The sequence below is a fragment of the Actinia tenebrosa genome, unplaced genomic scaffold (assembly GCF_029948245.1).
Source record: "Actinia tenebrosa isolate PJP-AT-01 unplaced genomic scaffold, QUT_ActTen_1.0 PGA_scaffold10__47_contigs__length_13832649, whole genome shotgun sequence".
NCBI lineage: Eukaryota > Metazoa > Cnidaria > Anthozoa > Actiniaria > Actiniidae > Actinia > Actinia tenebrosa.
This window is the reverse complement of record NW_028292570.1, coordinates 3,018,107-3,038,530: the sequence shown is the minus strand read 5'-3', so window position 1 is coordinate 3,038,530 and position 20,424 is coordinate 3,018,107. Positions and strand designations below refer to the sequence as shown.

Here is a 20,424-nt window from a genome sequence, read left to right as displayed (position 1 = left end):
CCTTGTTCAGTCTTCTGGCGAAGTTTTAGCGCAATTTGGGGCCGTTTAGTTAGAGACACCTCCCAAGAAAATTATTTTTAATTTACCAGAGGTACATCAGTTTTTGTTTTCTTTTAGCCTTTTAATTAAATCTCTCGTATAATTAAAATATTTGGAATTGAATATAACTGTGTTAACATATTCTTTCAAATAAAGTATGGTATAAATAATGGCTTAAAACTTTTCCTACGTATAAAATAGATATAAATTCTCTTACGATATTAAATATTAATATTTGTAAATACCTATTAATATATTAATTAACAATAGAAATTTTTGCTTACAAATGTCCTAAGAAATTATAGATTACATGCATGACTTATTCTCGCTTGTATATTACTTATATGTAAGATTGTCAGAAAAGAATATTCGCTCTGTTCTGTATTCTACAACTTTCGTATCATCGAGCAAGCTCATGGTACGGAGTCACATAGTTTTGCTTCTCGTTTTTCGAGGGCCATAAGTTAGCCTCGTAAATTAAAGACTTAAATAAAAAAACTTAAAAAATAGTCAACAACTTTTCAACCAATCACAACGCTTGACGTAACTAGTTTCTGACATTACTTTCCACTTGAAAAAGACGAGTGTAAGACTGCGAACGAGCACGTCCACGAACAATTGATGATTTCAAAAATATATTTTCATTACAAGAAAGACAATGTCTAAAATAGTAATTTTGGAAAGCTCTGTTCTCAAATATTAAACCTTGAAGAGTTATAAGTTATACCGCAAACATGATAGCGATAGTATTTTAAAATAATCTCTGAGATTTTACTGTCGTTCTACTCTAAGACAGTAAGACAAGTATATGAATTATGAAGATAGGATACAGTTTGCTATGTATGTATACGTATCGATCATATAAACGTCCTCTTCTCGGTACTTGCCCAAGTATTTAATCACTTTTTGTGTTCTCTTTATGGGTGTACATCCTGTCTGCCTCTTGCACGTCATCTCTAGAATCATAAACGGTTGACGATCTTTCTCCTTGTTAATTGTTACGTTGGCAATGCAGGTTTGAACGCTTCGCTTGACTCTCGTCATATGCCTTTCGTTATTACTGATATCTTCATGAAATCCGGAAAAAAGTTCACTTCTCTGTTGTTGTTGTTGTTCGTGTTGTTGTTGTTGTTTTAGCTGTTGAAGTCTCATACTAGCGGTGTCAAGAAGTATGGATCCAAGTGCATCGTATGTTTTAGCCTCTTTCTTCATTGTCCCAGCTTTTTCCAGAAAGCGAGGCAATGGATTACAGTCGTCGATAAACAGGAACAAAAATCCAAGCATTACGATAAATATTGGGAAAGAGTTCTAGAAATTGAAAAAACAATGAGAAACATCAGTACTCGTAAAACAATTGGGTCATTGTTTCAAAATAGACCGACTTGCACTAACAGGTCACGTGACCCCATCCCCTTAAAACGAGCAAATGAGTCAAAATGAAATCCAGAAATGAAAAGAGGCACCTCAAATTTAGTAAGAGGACGAATTTTCAGCTCGAAATGTTAACTATAGAAGAAATGACATTAAATATAAAATCAAATATTTTACGAGGATTTGTATGGGAAAAGGGTTGGCTGGTAAGCTTTTGCAATGCAACGCATTTGCACATACAGATCCCGTTGTAGGACATTCAATTTTAAATCTAATACCATTTATCCTGTTTCGCTTATTATGGGCTGACACTCTGCCTCCCTCCTAATGCCGAGATGCTCTTTTCTTTCTGTTTTTTTATGTTGACCAAACTGCTCGTTTTGAAGGAGGTAGGGTCACGTGACCTGTTCTTGCATGCAAGTCGTGTATCAGTATCGTACAAGGAAAGTAACGTGGAAAAGATCTATTGATGCATGGTTTGCCTGTGGTAAGATTTACAGATGCAAAAGTAATGATGGTAAAAGAAGAGTTAGAGTGACGCCCTACAACAGGTGAATACATACTCATCAAAAAACACAAAAAAAAATGGGTACTCTATATTCGCTATTGTCTGAGTCGAGACCATGAATCCCACGTGACTATGTAGATTGAGTTTGTGCATGAGGTCTCTCCCTTGATTTGAGGCATTTTCCCCGAGTTCTCCGGTTTTTCTTTCTCCGCCAAACCTTACACGTTAGATTCCAATTCGAAATGTGTGTTTAAGCGTGCCATTGAAAGCAACAGCTCACCAACTCGAGTTCTTAAGCCCTCTCTAAGCTTAAGAATAGTTTGGATTCATATATTGAACCGCAAGTCAAAAGTTAGCCGCGGATGAGACTGAATGTTGATAAGTAAACCAAGCTCTTGACTCGGGTGTAGAATTCTTTCATTCCGTAGACAGCAATAATTATCTATAAGAATGTTTATCAATAAATCACAGACGTTTTTTCGCCTTTCTTTGAAGTCAAATTTTCCGTTAAATGGCGTAAACAGGATATCTTCGATACAAGATACCGGTACATAATCGATCGGAATTCAGTGCCCGCTATATTTTAAATAGAACGAATACTCGCAATACTACTGCATTGACAGTTGTTGATCGTCAAATGAACAGGACTGTAAAATGGACTATTGGTGAAATTGTTACCTGCTAAGCAAGAGTAACTCACACATTTTTACAGTTTGGTTTCTCTCAAAGTATCCTTGTATCATTAAACGCGGTAATACTAAGATGGACCGCAAATGGATAGAGAAGGAGTTGTAAATTCTTGAACTTAGTGCGCCACAAGTATATCCACTAGTAATCCATAGGGTTGAGTACTATTTTCTTCGCCGTCTCTATCTTTACCCTCAAGTAGAAAACGAGGTGTTGAAATTTCATCCGAAAAATATTTCACCAATTCCCGAAACGAAGGAACTTCCATATTGAAGTTAGAAAAGATTGCGCTACGGTTCTCTTATAGTAAAAATGCATGGTAATTCAAAGATTCTAGTTAAAGTTATCCTACAAAAGATGTAAAGAGCACATAACTTGCCTTAATAAATACTTTCACCATGTTGAATAGTACAAGTGGTCGTTGACTAGAAACGAGATGTAGTCGTAGAGGGTTCGTTGTCGTTGTCGTAGAGGGTTCGTGGTTCTGTCGTTCTCGATCTGAACTGTCACGATTCAGTTTTCAAGCTTTATATCGATAAATTATTTGATGCGGGGAATCTTCCTGATTTATTTTGTAATGCTATTTTTACTCAAGTTTAGTCATATTCCAATCACTTCTGCCGTTATAATTAACCGCAGATTCCGATAAGCTGTCAGAGTCCCCGATTGCGCCGGCCTCGCCCGAGCCTAGATTCGCAATCTTGTAATTGTGCTTAGCTGTCGCTCTCCGGATAAAAAGCTTTGCGTGTGAGACAGGATGAGAAAAAGTTTGTCAATGAGCAAAAAACACATTTCAGAGGAAACTCCCAAGATTTTGATGCAATACAATCGCGGTAAGCGCGTTGGTCAAATGAGTTTTTCCCGCTCAATGGTTTTCACGGCAACACTGATGCAATAAATCATTGTTCAAACTACGTATACGTTGTTACTTCTTAAAGTTTAAAAATGTATCATTATCTTATTATATAATAGTTTCCGGGACGCACTCTAGGCGAACGACCAAAACTACAAACTTGTAGAAAATGATTCATCATATAATTCCAGTGATTATAACAAATAACCATAAAATTGGAGAAAAATCGTTTTCTAATAACCTAATTCACGTTAAAAACCTTTAGGAGACTTTCCAGTGGAGGACATTAAGGAAATAGAGGTTCAAAAAGTATAAAAAAAGCCGTCATCGCGAATACGTGCCTATCATCACCCACGCTCATAGCATAATGTAACGATTTCCTCATGCACGAGAGTGAGTTTTTTTATTCAACGGCTTTACACAGGCCGAGGACAAACTCGAAGTCCAAACAAGTTAACCTCGGCCTGAGACAAGATACACGTAATATATTACAATTTAAAGTATAAAGAAAAATTATAACTAGGGAAGAAAAAAAAGAAAAATCTGAAGCTAATACTAGTAGTAAATATAAACCTAATATATAATCTTTGCCATTCTAAAAACAGTTACAAATTATACATTGTACTCTGTAGAGTCCCAATTAAATTCCTCTATTTTGTTGAGTGTATTATAAACAAAAAAATCGCACAATCTTCTCGTACAATTCGGAATTTATAGATACTCGTGATGTTTTGAAAATTATCGAATTGGACTCGCCCTATAAAAAGGCTCATCCAATAAAACTTTCAAAACATTACTCGTACCTATAAATTCCGAATTGTACTCGAGATCGTGCGATTTCCTATACTACTAATTGTAATAAAAATATCCTCTCATCAGATGAACTAAAACGACAAAAAGAAAATATAATAAAGTTTCTTAAACTTCATCAAAAGCGCGCGCTGATGTAAGACAGATTCAAGTCAAAGTTTACAAGGGCGAAAGACAACCAACAGTACTTTCTTTCCTGATTTCTATTACTGATGACAGCTGAAGTCTTATTCGAAACGTCTACAAAAAAAAAAAATCATTTTACAGACACACAAAAGCATTGAAACCAAATTATTTAACTTTTCATGTTATATCCATGGTGAAAAATCGTTTTTACAACTGCACTAAATTAGGCACAGAAGACAAAATAATTGACAAACAAGAAAAGATGTTAAAACTGATGAGCTTAGTAAAAAAATTAAGGCTTACATATTTCCTTAAAATTGAAGATCAGAGAATTTCATCAAGCAACATTATATTTAATCCTGGTGTTAACCCCTTTACCCGGCCCGTAGCAGATTAGGGAAGTCAGTACCCCGCACGCGCAAGGAAGCCGCTACTGTGCTCGCTAAGCCGATTTAACGTAAACTTAGATTATGTTCTCTTTTATCGAGAAATCAAAGATTTTCATACTAATAGGAAATGAGTAAACACTGGGATTGTAATGAGCAGAATTTCAATGTTCTAGTGACCTTTGAAGCGAGGAATTTTTTCTCAGTTATGGAACCCTGAAACAATCTCTGGGCTGAACTGGACATTAAGTTAAAAAAATACTCAGAGGTGTTTAAATATCTAGCAAAGTTCAACTATTTGCTCGACATGTATTTAATTATAAAGTACATTAGAAAGAGGGGCCAATGGGACTAACAATCGTAAGTTAACTACAATTTTTTCGGCCAAATGTCGGTTAAATGTAATAATTTTACGAGCGCTGATCATAATATGAACCACAATAATGAAATATGAGTTAACTGTTAACTACTAATTTTAGGATATTTTTAAGAACATATAACTAGCTAAAAACTAGTGTGAGCTGCGTCGGTGTTTCTAATGAAACAGTAATGATAAAAAGGTAAATTATACACCGTGAAAAGATGAAAAAACTTACTGACGTTTCGGACGCTAGTCCTTAAGTTAACTACAATTTTTTAGCTAATTGTCAAGTACCTACTAACCCCATTAACTCCCTCTAGAAACTATTTTTGATCAGTCACATTACGATAGTGAATTTCAAATCGCTTTTATTTTCCTCTATGATAGGACTTGCTTGCATTGTTAGGCTATTTTGGTTCTAAAAGCTTATTCTATATACGAGAATAGTTGTCTCTAATTAGCACAAATGACGTCAAAACCAATCAAATAACAAACCAACCCGAACATCTACGCAAACACACTCAAATATACGATAAATCATTTTAGAAACTTCTAAAACTATATTTACTTCAACTTAAAGTTTGTAATATTTCGCGTTATTTGGCTTGCACTTTACGTGTTTGGAGAGTCAGTGTGTATTTAAAGTGGAAGTACAACAGACTAACCACATTAATATAAGGAAGAGCAAATGTGTTTAATATTTAGCTTGTCGGGAAGGACGTAGAGAAGTACGTAGTAGTTTGTAACTGTGTTGCGTGCTCGATGACGTACAATGTCATTGAAACGTTTCCGATTATTGAAGATAAATTTATGTTAAAAATGAAATGTTTTTTTACCTTACTGCTTGCAAGAAAAGCAGAAAGAATGAAAAAGAAAGAAAGAAAGAAATATGAGTAAAAGAAAGAGGAAAGAGAAGAAGACGAAGAAATGGAAGATAAAAGGGAGAGGAGAGGAAAACAACGAAAACAAAAACTCACTACTGCTACGAAACAAAACAAAACAAAAACAAAAAACTCTGAGGTATAAAAGAAAAGCAGAATCCATAGTTCTCCCCAACTTGCTTTCTCAGTAGCCAATTCAGTTGTTGTAAAATACATTGGGACGTCTTCGACTGCATTATAAAATTGAAATGTCACTATTGACGAAATCAAATCAGTTCCGATCGAACAGTTTGGCCGGATGCTTTGATTCAATGCACTTTCCGCCTTCACGAGGACATGAAACCATGCAGGAATAACAACAACTAAGAATTCGTTTAACATAAATTCATCCTTTCTTTCGCTGTTCTTAGCAAAAAAATAAGTCGTATAGTTTATATTTCCATAAAAATAAAAACATACTTTGAGAAAGTTTATCGACAAACGGGTTAATTGTGACTTGTTTGAACGTTTTCAGAAACTTTATTTTGGGAAAATTAACAGAGGAAAGGTCTTGTATGTCCTTCTTCACATTCTGCTTTATTACTAGAATTCGAAGCCATAAACAAGCAGAAAGCCGAAGAAAAAACACGAGTGAATGCTATGTTTTGTGTTTACTAATTTTTTGGGAGTTTTCGGTTTATATATGTACTTCACTAAACCCGTCTTATTGTCAGTAATGATTCCGGTGCCCGAAGTGAACAATTTTATTGGGCTCCTAATATATTGATAACAAGCTTTATATAGAAGTACGTTTTGCAAAGAAAATTATTTCTTTTTGTGGAAGTATTTTTGGTTCTCACTAATTTGTATCGTAATTTTAACGGGTTTTTGAAAGTCCTTTTTACCCTCGTTGATTCGTAAGAGTTTTTGGTTTCTACAGAGTTTCCACATAAATTTTTATGCTTTTATCGTAATCTCAGTCTCGTTTTTCGAAACCTTTTTAACTCTTGCTCTTCTCGTTTGCTTCATTACGTACAGTCCTATTTTACACACAGTTTCTTGTTTTTATCGTACGTCTTGTTCAAACCTGCATTTTTCTTTCTCTTTTTTTTTTTTTATGTTAATTTTTTTTCCAAATCTTCAGCTTTCTCCTCTATTCAATTTACTTATTCTTCAATTTCATGTTTGTTTTTTTACTTTTTACTTTGACGGCGTAATCCAGCTAAGCTGACCTCGAGTTTCGAAAGAAAATACTATTTATAATAATATATAATAATATATATTATTTATTTATCTATAATATTAAATTTATATAAGTATACTTAAGTTTACATAATGTTGGCATGTTCAAAAAACTTAATTTTCAAAAAATAAAATAAACCAGTTTAAAAATTATCCTGAACCGTGCGTAACCATGACGATAGCTTATCTAAACAATGTTACTGGACAAGCTGTCACCTCGCGCTCTGATTGGCTCACAGAGCTCGTGTGTAACCGTGCCGTGTGCTCTCAGTGTTTATTCTCATACAAAATGCACGATAAACATTGTTATTTAAATCCTATTGACTGTTGAAACATTTGCGCGCGGCACGGCACGGTACGGAAATAACGACATACGCACAGAATTCCTGCTTATGCCAGTAAGAACGATCAGTCACAGCACATTGCATCCGTACTGTAAATTCCACGTCGTAGTCGTACTGATGTACTGACGTACTGACGTATAGACGAGATTCGTTTGCCTACCTATGCGCACAGGATTCCTGTTTATGCCGTAAGAACGTTCAGTCTTTCTCCGGCACGGCACGGTGCATCCGTACTGGAAATTCCACGTCCTTAGTCGTTCTGACGTATTCAGTGGTGTTCAGTTCTAGACGAGATCCGTTAGGCAACCAATGCGCAAAGATGTCTGCTTATGCAGTAAGAACGATCACTTTGGCGCCTTCAAAGTATGGTGCATCCGTACATTAAGTTCCTTGTCCATAGTCCTACACAATATGCTCCGTATGCCAAGCTTAACGACAGACGCCATGCGATTTTTCGTTTACAATCATTTGTGCGTATTTTCAGTTACTGGGCTTTACATAACAGAATATACAAACTTAGTTCTTATTTTTCTATTTTTTTCTATCTGTTTCTTTAGCTTATCCAGTTTCGATTCCAGCTGAAGTCCATATGGACTTCTTATTCTAGTGATTGTACTTTTAAAGCTAGCCCGTGCTGTTGGCTGACGAACCGTTTGGACAGGTTAGAATACCAATGATACATAGTCAAATATATGCTTTAAAAAGTTTATTTTAAGATCGATTATATCAAACACTTGACCGCGGACCGACCTCATTACGATATTAGAACTTGAATTATGCTAGAGATATTAGTTGAAGGCAGGATTCACAAAATTAATTGTAATTTGTTTGAATTTTGAATACTTTTACAGACGTTTCGATCCGGGTCTCATACGGGACCCTTACGGGACTTATACGGGACTCTAGCCCACGCGCGCGCTCATAAGTCACTTGCATTATAGCATTTACTACCACTACCAGACTCTTGCAAACATTGTTTTTTTTCTTCAGTTAATTAGCATCAATTGTCTTATTTTCCCTATTTGTGATCTAGCACTAATATGATACTAAAGTACTAAAAGTGCAATTTAATTGAAATGTATGATGTGTGAGTAACCATTAAGGTGATTATATAAAGAAATAAACGAACGAACGAACGAACGAACAAACGAACAAACAAACAAACAATCAAGATAAAGATGAATTGAAGAAAGATAGAAGTAAAATAGAGAAGACTATAACAATAAGAAGAACAAGACAAGAACGAGAAAACAAAGGAGAAATGAACAGAGGGGAAGGAGGAAGAGAAGAAGAAAAACAAGAAGAAGAAGATGAACTGAAGAAGAAGAAGAAGAAGAGGAAGAAGAAGAAGAGGAAGAAGAAAAACAAGAAGAAGAAGATGAATTGAAGAAAGAAGTAAGAAGAAGAAAAGAAGAAGAAGTAGAAGATGTAAGAAGCAATACCGAATCCTACGCCTCCCCCTCCTTTCCCTCCTCCCCCCTGCCTCCTCCTCCTCTTCATCCCCGTCCCGCCGCTCCTCTCTTCCGGTCCTCCAGCGTGCCAAGAAGGAGAATATTCAATCCCTATATATTTAGTTATCAAACTATCAACGAAGTTCAACAAATTAAACTCTATGCTCATCATGCAATAGCAGTTCTCTTACCATCATCGCCTTAAGTTTTACAAGTTAAAGACGGTTAGTTAAAGACGGTTAAGCATGTGGGCCACGAGGCTTAGGCATAAAATATTGGATGCAGTAGTGGTATGGTATGTGAAAAACTTACCAGATTTTTGCGGTGTCTCATATTTCAATCACGCGTCTATTTTCTTGGTAAAATTTGCAATCCTCCAAAAGTCACAAACTTAAACAAAATGTTTGCGTCTCTCATATATAAAGAGAATACAAAAATGTATGAAATTCTTAGCAGCGAAAGTAATAGATTTTATATTATCGACCGCATCTTTATTTATAGTTCATCTTGCCATGAGATATTGAACTTTCCACCATATGTCGTAAGAATTGCATCCTGAATATGAATCCGGATGAGAAACGGATGTAAGTTATCCCAGAATTTAACCCGTAACCAAACGGGTGTGGTATCAGTGTTTTGAAGTTTTTCTTTTTGGTAAGCGGTTGTAAAGAAGAGTCTTGGACGAGTGTACTTAATATCGTGTGACGTCATAGCAGTATGACGTCATAAATATAACATGAGATCTTGTTTTTCGTTTTGCTTTTGTTGGAATTAACCAACATGGGAGCCAATTTTTTTGGTATTGCGAACTTTGCACCATTGTACCTACGTACTTTTTTATACTTAATACTGCATACTGAATAGCACTATTGGAATTTGAAGGTCGGGAGAAGGGCGACCCATGAGTCCTTGAGTTCGATACAAGACGGGGAAAGAAATGAAGCTTATTCCGCGCTCAGACGCAACACATCAAATAGGAAATACCGCAAATGGAAATGGGATTGAAATATTTTAACTGAAATAATGAGAATGGAAACTTTGGAAATTATAGTGTAATGGTCATCAGTGTAAACAATCCTTCTTCGAATAAATGTTTATTATTATTATTATTATTATTATTATTATTATTATTATTATTACTTTTTATGCATGATGCGCTGCGGGTCTTTATCATTTATAATAATATAACAATAATGTCATTTTTAGCTCATTATTTTTAAGATTCACCAACGTCCTAAACGTCCACACAAACGAACTTTTTTACAAGGTGCTTAAGATTTTAAGATTTTATCAATCAGGCTTCTATGATGCCCTGTAATTTAGCACTTTCTTATATTCTGACGTCCGAAACCTCGTCACAGTTGCAAGCATTCTTTTCGTACACGGTTTTTAAAGTGATGGTTTTAGGTAAGCATGGCTAAGTTATATTTTAGACACTAGGTCTGAATGAAATTTCGACTGATATCTGACATCGCAGACTCTACTTGAACTCATTAACTAAGCCGTTGTTCAAATACATTGTGGTTTCACAAAATAATCTACAAAGGAATTTTTTTCAACACTAAATAACCAAGCTTTACTTTACTTTACTTATTTGAACTCATCAAACTAAGCCGTTGTTCAAATACATTGTGGTTTCACAAAATAATCTTCACAGGAATTTTTTTCACACACCAAGTAGCCAAGGTTTCCAGCCGAATTCACTAGAGGATTGTCAGCAAAATTGCAATCGTGTTTCGTGGTCTGAAATACCAATTATCATACGATGAGCAGCTATATCATGCATCGGAAACTGGCTTAAGATAACATACGGTCAAGTTCAAAAAACACTCAGGCTAACCCACCTAGATTTAAAAAGATTTGGTGCACGGACGGACGTGCCGATTGTCATGACCATGTTTGGAAAAGTTTTCCCGGATGACGTCATAACTAGCGGGTGCTCGCGATAACTGGAAGTAAATCCAGAGTTAACCGTATATTCTAATGACAATGAATTTTTGGATGTTAACAATCCTTATTCACAAGTTTTTATCCAGTCATTGATGAATTAGATAGTTATACCTTGCTTGGGATACTTGTGGTATTTTCCTCCGGAGGGACAAGTAATTATATTTTCTTTACAGCGGTTTTCGTATGAGTGGGAAACGTACGGTACTAACTTACAGCACGTGCACGGTACGACACGCCGTAACATTAAAATTGATAACCATACGAATGGTTATCCTAAATGGAAAACATACGGTACTGACTTACGGATCGTACGTACGGGTATATGATATTTCGTAACATTGAAGAAATGGCTACAATCGTGTAACCCAAGAATTCATCCAATGACAACGCATAGTTACGGCTACGGTACGCCCGTAAAGGTAAAGATACGAGTTAAGAATTTGCCATATCGTTTCCTACTCGTACAAAATCGCCCTAATCTTCGTGCGTGAGTGGACGCTGCACTAGACCCCTCAAAAGTGGATACCGAATGACCTCGTATTCATTGCAAACGGACGCTCCCAAAACAACTCAAGGAAATAGCTCTTACACCTGGTATTTGACGTGGGCAATAGTTACGATTTTTCGTGCATCTTGTGGGCGAACACAGGTCGAGGAACAAAATTCCACTGAGCCAAATTGCAGATGAGTGGAGAACGAAAATAGACGCAAATTCCAAAGACGAAATTAATGGTCAAGATTTACTCAACTCGTTTGAAGGTTTTTACGAGGAAACTAAGGACTCAAAACTCTCTTCATTAGTTTATATTCAGTGTTTACTACACACTTAGTGAATGATAGGCGATGACTAAATATCGCGTACCGTTGCTTCGGCCTACTTTTTCACTTTTGATTTTTTTTTTTACTTTAATTTAATGTAGGCGCAATATTGGAAACCAAGAGTTCATCGTCAACCGTACGATGTGGAACATTTTTAATTTCAATTTTAAGCCTAATTGAAAGTTACAGTTTTAAAAACTGCTCAGAAATTTAAATCCCAATCTATTTGAGGTCAAAGCGCAGTGAGGGATAGCTCAGTGTCAGACGCATGAAGAGGTTCTTGACTAAAGCACTCGACGCCATAGTCCCGACTCAGACAATAGCGAACCAATCATCATTGCAGCAGTTTTCTCAATTGAATTAAAATCTTGTCCCACAAACAACTAAACAGTAGTCCAATCTCATTACTGAATAACATACTGAAAAAAAAAACATGGCGGCCGCAGTCAGAGAAAATAACTTTGAATCTTTGCTTTCTTAACTACGTTACATTTAAAACTCTTCCTATACTTATAACGGATACCTATGGGTCAAATGGTGCGTTATGGTTTCAACTCTTTTATGAAATTATCGTGTTTATAGCAACATCCCTAGATACAACTGGACGAGGTTTATATTACCGTATCATCATTGATATTATTTGTTTATAGCGACATCCCTAGATACAACTGTACGAGGTCCATATTAACGTATCATCATTGATATTATTTGTTCATAACAACATCCCTAAATACAACTGTACGAGGTCCATATTAACGTATCATTCATTGATATTATTTGTTCATAACAACATCCCTAAATACAACTGTACGAGGTCCATATTAACGTATCATCATTGATATTATTTGTTTATAGCGACATCCCTAGATACAACTGTACGAGGTCCATATTAACGTATCATCATTGATATTATTTGTTCATAACAACATCCCTAAATACAACTGTACGAGGTCCATATTAACGTATCATCATTGATATTATTTGTTTATAGCAACATCCCTAGATACAACTGTACGAGGTCCATATTAACGTATCATTATTGATATTATTTGTTTATAGCAACATCCCTAGATACAACTGTACGAGGTCCATATTAACGTATCATCATTGATATTATTTGTTTATAGCGACCTCCCTAGATACAACTGTACGAGGTCCATATTAACGTATCATCATTGATATTATTTGTTTATAGCGACCTCCCTAGATAAAACTGGACGTGGTCCATAATAACGTATCATCATTGATATTATTTGTTTATAGCGACCTCCCTAGATACAACTGAACGTGGTCCATATTAACGTATCATCATTGATATTATTTGTTTATAGCAACATCCCTAGATACAACTGTACGAGGTCCATATTAACTTATCATCTGTGATATTATTTGTCATTGTCATTGTGCCATTTCGGGCTCAGCTTCTATGTTCTATGTTTCTGAACCCGACAACGATTCTTCAATTGAGTGTAGGCGAAACCGAACCGAGGTCTGAAGGAGGCTTAATTACTAGCCAACTGAGCTACGCCTGCTCCTTGGTGGATACAGCTTAGTTCTATCTTTATCTTTGGAAACTTAGTGCCCAGGGCCCAATTGCATGAAGCTCTCTTAAGATCAAAAAGCTTAAAAACACTCATAAGTATTGTCTTAGGACAATGGCCTACTGTTTTGGAACAATACTTACGGATGCTCTTATCTTAAGAGAGCTTTATGCAACCGGGCCCTGGTATCCCGGCGTAGCCTGTGTACGTTATACGGTAAAAGGTTTTCATATTTGTAGAAATTGTTCATCCTAAAAAGCTGAAGTCAATATACACAAATTTGGCACCATGAGGAAAACAACTGTTTTGGCAACAGTTCTGATTTAGATTCAGTAGTACCGAATCTTTTATTTTCCTGTCGTATGAAAGATAAAATTTACCGTCGAAAAGTTATTATATTTTTGATGGAAATATAATTTTCGGCAACAGTCACAATTTCGCATTATTTTATCTTCTGTACGAGTACGATCTTTTCATTTCATGTCGTAGGAAAGAAAAAAATCGCCGTCGAAAATTTTTTACTTTTTTAATATAAAAAATAGTCTTAAGTCTTTTTGACGTATCGTTGCTATCGTATCATATTGTTGCACCTTTTTAATAGAATGATTCCTTAGTTGCTTTTGTTTCACTCATAGCTACAGGGGCGGTTCAGGAGGGTGCAAAGGATAGCTGTAGCCCGCCCTTCTGGACGTCGGTTATATTTCTTGAAGTGGAAGAGAAAGCACAGATTTTTTTTCAAGCTCGACCCGTGTAGTGTCGTTCGCAAAATTCGGTCAACTCCCCCCCCCCCCCCCCCCCCCATAATTTTGGCTGGATCCGCCCTGATCCGCTGGTTTGTCCTTTATTTTACGAAGTAGTTTGCAGGAATATTGGAATAGAAGCTCAGCAGCTTTGAAAGTAAAAATGCATGAATGAATGTCTCTATTCTCATTTGCAGTTGCAACCATTAATGAGATCTCAAACATACGTTAACAGAACGATCGACTTTCCATGCTCTCCTGATGATTGTTAATGTGCTCGAATCTATTTAAAACTTTTGATACAACGCCTTGCAAGGATATCTTATAATAGTTATATACAGCTAACGATCCTTTCCTCTACCGCCCTAGCGTACATCCCCAATCCCTTGCCCTTCCCCATCTAGCTAAATTTGACCGAAGATAATCGATTGTCTAGTAATATTGTTTTAATTTGAATTCACTTCTCAGTAAGCATATTACAAAAAAAAAAAAAGATGCTAAAAATATCCTCTTCTAAAAGCAAACGCTGACCCAGGGTTGTTTGGGAACCAATAGAATATTGTCGCGATCGCCTAAAATTAAAAAAAAAACAACATTCGATCGGCCGAAAAAAGAGGGCAACGCCTTGGTCAAGACTTCTAAGGTGCCTTATAAGGAGATTAGTGTGATTCAGCCAAACCTTTTTTTAGGCCAGATTAATTAGCTGATATTCTCGTAGATTTTTATTCTTAGTTCAAAGATACGCCTGCATATAAATACGACGATGAAAAATAGCTTTCGTTATTCTGGAAACGGTTAAGAGAGTGCCAGAACTCGTGTCAGGAAGAACATTTCAGTGAAGATAGCTTGAATTAACAGAAAATAATATGGAAAGCGGACCTTCAGTGTACGAGGAAATTCATATCAAAGCAAGACAGCGAAGAGACGACTCACAACCGAAATACAAACGAACATCCCGAAGTAAGGCAAAGTCTGACTCGTCTACTATCGAGCACTCGACGAGCCGCTTGGTAGAGAAGACACAAAATCGATCAGTTGGTAATATTTCAGAAGCGTTTGTTTTTTCGAGAGCACAACAAATCGAAAGGGAACTACAGAAGCATCGGCTATCAGATGAAGAATTAGACTCGTTGAGGCAAGATCTACTAGAACCGTTGGATTTCCAAGCCCTTCTTTTTCAAATTTTGCACCAAACTAAATAACTGATTTCAGATTTGATTCAAACAAACATTTGTACAAAGACAGGACTTTGCTATGGAATTGTCAAATACCATTCTACGTAAAGAGAATTTGAAGACAAAACTCCGCTGGCAAAAGAAACAAAGGAATTCTTCACAAGACTTTCGCTGTCGCATTGGATAAAATATTTTGCAGACACTGATAACAACTGATGTAAAATAGAAAACTTTCACATGAAAAAGTAACAAAGTTCTGTGTCATGCATTATTGGATAAAAAATTGGATTCTTCAGAGTGTTTCGCTGTCGCATTGATAAATATTTTTCCTACTATTAAGACAAAACTTTTACAGGCAAAAGTAGCAATGTCCTGTGATTATCGTATAAAATATTTACATTCTTCATAGGATTTTTAACCATTTTATGCCCGAACTTCAAAACACCACGGCATTGAACGCTTTATATATACAAACTTCAAATAACGATTTCACACGTTCGCTTAACATTCTAAACCATATCAAAAGCGTTGCTTAACGTTTTACCAATAACCTCATATAATAAACTTATACTCAATATTATCGTTAAATTTTCTCGCTATTGCTTTTTACCTTTTTGTAGATACTCTTTCAGTAATGCTCCAACATCTTACCCCAGAAATGTTATGATGAAATATCACGTATGATGTGAGTTTAGATCAGAAAGGATATGTAAATTGAAGCGTAAGAATTAGAATTTTTTCGCAATGTATTTAGCAATAGACCTTATTCGTGGTGTGACAATGTTTTCGAACCTCCAGGGGATTCATTTTCTTTTGTTTTACTCTTCGAAAAATTCATGAGTATCCCAAAGGATACGAAAGGAATAACGATGATATCCCGACGAGTTTCAAAACAATAGCTCTTCATTCCCCCAGAGGTTTGTCACGCTGAATTGGGAAAACATTGTCACACCACGAATAAGGTCTATTAGTCCTCTAGACTGAATGGGTTACCATCACAAACATCACCATCATTATCATCTATTGACTAATGGGCCATGAGGGCGAACCGTCAAGTTCCTTAAATTCGGATGCGCACGCAACCTTGAGAAAACGGTCCATTGTTTTAGTCAAATCCAACTAATCTGTCAAATATATAGATGGAAACGAGTCTTGAGTTTCGGACTTTGGCCTCATGGGCTATTGACTCATAGTCTATTCAGGCTCGAAGACTAATAATTGCTAATTATCCGTGTACACTCCTGAAGAATCGGAATTAATCGGGATTACTCGGAATAATTCATTTTCATAAGATACTGGACGTACGGACGGACGGATGGATAAATGGATGGATGGGTGAGTGGGTGGGTGGACGGATGGATGGATGGACGGATGGAGAGAGAGAGAGAGGAGAGGGAGGGAGGGAGGGAGGGAGGGAGGGAGGGAGGGAGGGAGGGAGGGAGGGAGGGAGGGAGGGAGGGAGGGATGGATGGATCATATATCTATGGAAAGAATCTTGAACAGTAACATCTCCATCAATTAAACTAAAAATCATTGAAGTGGACCCAATTTTATTCCTTCACATAAGTCATTTTAACAATTTCCTAGCTACTTTGGTTCCAACAAATTCCAATCTTCCACGTAAATTAACCTGAACATTGGCAACCACTAGTATAAGAGAACCCCCTAAAGGTTTTTACAATTACTTGGCAGCGTCCTAAACTTGTGGCAACGTTGTCCAAGCATGCAAAGATGGTACGAGATTTACATCTCGCCGTATTTAGTAGGAATCTTTGCCCGTTTATCAAGATCGATTCAGGCGTGGGGCCGTACATGTGGGAAGGTGCGTAACACGGATGGGCAAGTTTTTTAGGATTTTTCTTTGCGACCTCTTTTACGTTATAGGTGTTAAGTCCAGATTCTTTGGGATTGTCAGTTTGAAGTTCTTCTTGCGAACTATAGTTTTTAAATAGTTTTAATGTGATTAGCATAGAACAGAACAAAATATTCTCAAAGGGGAAATAAAAACTAGCAAAAGGCTAGCTAATGGACGAAGAAAGAAGGGAGAGAGAGAGAGAGGAAATGTAAATGAAAAACCAATGAAAAGGGGAAATGTTGGGCATAAATATAAGTCAAAATATAAAATAAATTCAAAAACAACATTCCAAGTATATTAACCGATATATTTTCTATTTTATTTTCAGTGTGGAATATTAATCTTACCCAGTTGCATCGTATGGGATTCCGTGATGGATGGTTTCGTCCTGTGACGATGATACACTGTGGACGACCTTGAGAAGAAAGAAACTGTTGAATTAGACAGTGGAAATGGAGGAATGCATTGATAAATGGCAATGGAACTATATCGCAACTGTGACACTTCAACGTTTGATTGCGGGTAGCCACAACGGACTTCCTGGAGTCGATAGGTAACAGGGTATAAGCTTAAACTGAAGTTACAAATACAACTACTTACAAAAATCGAAAGCCAACCAAGTGCTATTAAAATACCCATGAGCTGTCGTTAAATTCCACGCGCCAATTTGTAGTGAGTTCCAGTTTTTGTAGCTACTGCTTCTAGTTCACTGTAGAGTGATGATCGTCCAAAAAGATGACTTCTTCGGAATAAATAGCCTTGTAAAACCTTGACATTGTTCTTATTAGACCAGAGAGTTTAACCGCTGCTATAATATTCTTCAATATTGTACTAGTCCGAACGTGAAAATTTATCAAATTGCAACATGAACTATCGTGTTCATGCTGTACACGATATATGTGTTGATATCGATTACCGCTTGAAATCTTGCTTATAGAGTGGTATTCGTAAACCCGTGAAATACACAGAAGCCTAATACTAATTAGTTGACCATTATTCCATTGTGTTATTTAGTTGTCATTTCACGATTACCCACTAACAATGGTATTTGTTTCACGGGTTTATGATCACTCTATTACACACGACAACACGACAGGCATGGAGGATATTAGACAGTGTCGCGAAGATGTGAAGTCTATCTTTGACTCAAAGATAGACTTCAATCTTCGCAACACTGTCTAATATCCTCTATGTCTGTCGTGTGAGCGGTGAAATATTTTTAAACGCAAGAAGGCAAACTTCATGTCTTTAAGCCAACGTGTAATTTTCACAAACAAAAACTTGTTGAACGCGCGTTAAAAAGAGCGGGAAAACAGCGGCAAGTGACATCATTGATATCTTCACTAGTGAAGATATAGAAAATATGTTACTCAGGTCCCGGATGTAGTTCGTATAAAAATACGAGTGGTGTATTTCCCAGTAAAACACTAATGTCTGTATACAATATAATAGGCTTATTTGTATATCCCAAAAGGGGTTTTCTATACTAATTAACAATTAAGTAAAAATGAAAGAAGAACGACTAATTACAAAATTATATAATCCTAATAATTCGTATAATAATAATAATAATAATAATAATAATAGTAATAGTAATAACAAAATAATAATTTATTCAAAAATACGTTCAAATAACAATAATAATAATAATAATAATAATAAAACAGTAAAAAAGAGATTATGAATATAAAATAACAAATATATGTACAAATTACTTATTTATCGATGAAAACATATTTGTAAAATAAATTAATAGCTCAAAACACGAGTGCAGCTCTTCACACTGATATAATATTATATTAAAACTATACATTTATTATATGTTAAATTATAAATAATTTCAAATTTCGGCTACATTGGCGTTAAGGTTAAAGTCATTCAAGAGTTCATTGTCCTTAATAGAAAGAGGTTCTTGTAATAATAATAATAATAATAATAATAATAATAATAATGATAATGATAATAATAATAATAATGATAATAATGATAATAATGATAATAATAATAATAATAATAATGATAATAATAATAATAATGATTAAAAAATAATAATAATAATTTAAATTAGATATTTACGACGTATAGATTATCTCTTCATAAATCCTACAATGAAAAATATATCTATCCATAATAATAATAATATAAAAGAAAAAAGAAAAAGAAAAACCATAATAAAATATACTATAATAAAAATATATCTACTAATATATAACCATAAAATCTATTTAGTAAAAATTAATCCTAATAATATATGTTAAAAAGAATAGTAATAATGGCAAACATTTATATATATATAATAATAATGATAATAATAATAATAATAATGATGATAATAATAATAATAATAATAATAATAATAATAAATTTATCATTTTTTACTCCTATAATAATAATGAAACTTTATTGACAATAATAATTAACTAATAATTCATTATAATATGAGACGTGATAAGAGTATTGCTATAATTATGAAACAAAAAAGAAAAGATTATGAATATAAAATAACAAATCTATATAATATATACTTATTTATCTATAAAAACATATTTGTAAAATAAATTAATATCTCAAAACACGAGTCCAGCTCTTCACACTGATATAATACTATATTAAAACTATACAATTATTATTAAAATCTAAATATTTCTAAATTTCCGCTACATTGGCGTTAAGATTAAAGTCATTCAAGAATTCATTGTCCATAAAAAAAGGGGTTCTTGTCCCCCTGACACACATGTGTACTGACTTAATTATTTCAAAAGATAATCGAGTTCTAATCCATGTTATAGTACTTGCATATGTGTCCCCTGTCTTCTTGGTTAATTTCTCAGTAAGGTGCTTTAGAAAAATCTGGCATTCTGCCCCCATTCCTCCATTTGTACCAAAAACTAAGGGCGTAAAAGTTCCCATATCGACATCGATTACTCTTTGCTGGTACTTTCTCTTTTTTTCGCTTTCTTGATCCTTGAAGATTGTAGAAGTGGATTTGTTTTGGTTGCTCTTGGAATTAACATGCGATACTCTTACATCAAAAAATGCAGTTACTCCCTGTGCCCAAAACGATCCAGCTTTGATGTCGAGCCTTGCATCATAATAATAATAATAATGATAATAATAATAATAATGATGATGATAATAATAATAATAATAATAATAATAATAATAATGATAATAATAATAATAATGATAATAATAATAATAATAATAATAATAATAATGATAATAATGATAATAATAACAACAATAATATAACTTGGCAGTTATATTTTTATAATGGGATGATCAATGCTTGACGAATTTTACGAA

General features: G+C 35.0%; 2 protein-coding genes across 3 annotated transcripts; both read right to left on the bottom strand.

The window, feature by feature from the left end:
- Positions 1-130: 130 nt before the first annotated feature.
- Positions 131-15,956, bottom strand: LOC116295840 (uncharacterized). 2 transcript variants are annotated; one of them, XM_089026683.1, is made up of 2 exons: positions 15,874-15,956; positions 131-1,347 (listed from the first exon to the last, which is right to left on the bottom strand). In XM_089026683.1, exon 2 carries the CDS (start codon positions 1,321-1,323, stop codon positions 853-855), a length of 471 nt encoding a protein of 156 aa, XP_088882809.1. In that variant the 5' UTR covers positions 1,324-1,347; positions 15,874-15,956; the 3' UTR covers positions 131-852. The 2 variants fall into 2 exon arrangements, with proteins under 2 accessions (XP_088882809.1, XP_031559653.1); XM_031703793.2 differs by lacking the exon at positions 15,874-15,956 and adding an exon at positions 9,351-9,440.
- An 840-nt stretch (positions 15,957-16,796) lies between these two features.
- LOC116295841 (uncharacterized) lies at positions 16,797-17,860 on the bottom strand. Its single transcript, XM_031703795.2, has 3 exons — positions 17,719-17,860; positions 17,466-17,533; positions 16,797-17,198 (listed from the first exon to the last, which is right to left on the bottom strand). Exons 1-3 carry the CDS (start codon positions 17,755-17,757, stop codon positions 16,889-16,891), a joined length of 417 nt encoding a protein of 138 aa, XP_031559655.1. The 5' UTR covers positions 17,758-17,860; the 3' UTR covers positions 16,797-16,888.
- Positions 17,861-20,424: the final 2,564 nt, after the last annotated feature.

Coding starts and splice junctions, on each gene's coding strand:
- LOC116295840 (XM_031703793.2), bottom strand. CDS start 9,371: ATGAGACACCGCAAAAATCTG. Junction 1,348..9,350: donor TGAGACACCGCAAAAATCTG/GTAAGTTTTTCA, acceptor TTCAATTTCTAG/AACTCTTTCCCAATATTTAT.
- LOC116295841 (XM_031703795.2), bottom strand. CDS start 17,757: ATGGGTATTTTAATAGCACTTGGTTGGCTTTCGATTTTT. Junction 17,534..17,718: donor TTGGTTGGCTTTCGATTTTT/GTAAGTAGTTGT, acceptor TTTCTTCTCAAG/GTCGTCCACAGTGTATCATC. Junction 17,199..17,465: donor ATCCCATACGATGCAACTGG/GTAAGATTAATA, acceptor TAAAAACTATAG/TTCGCAAGAAGAACTTCAAA.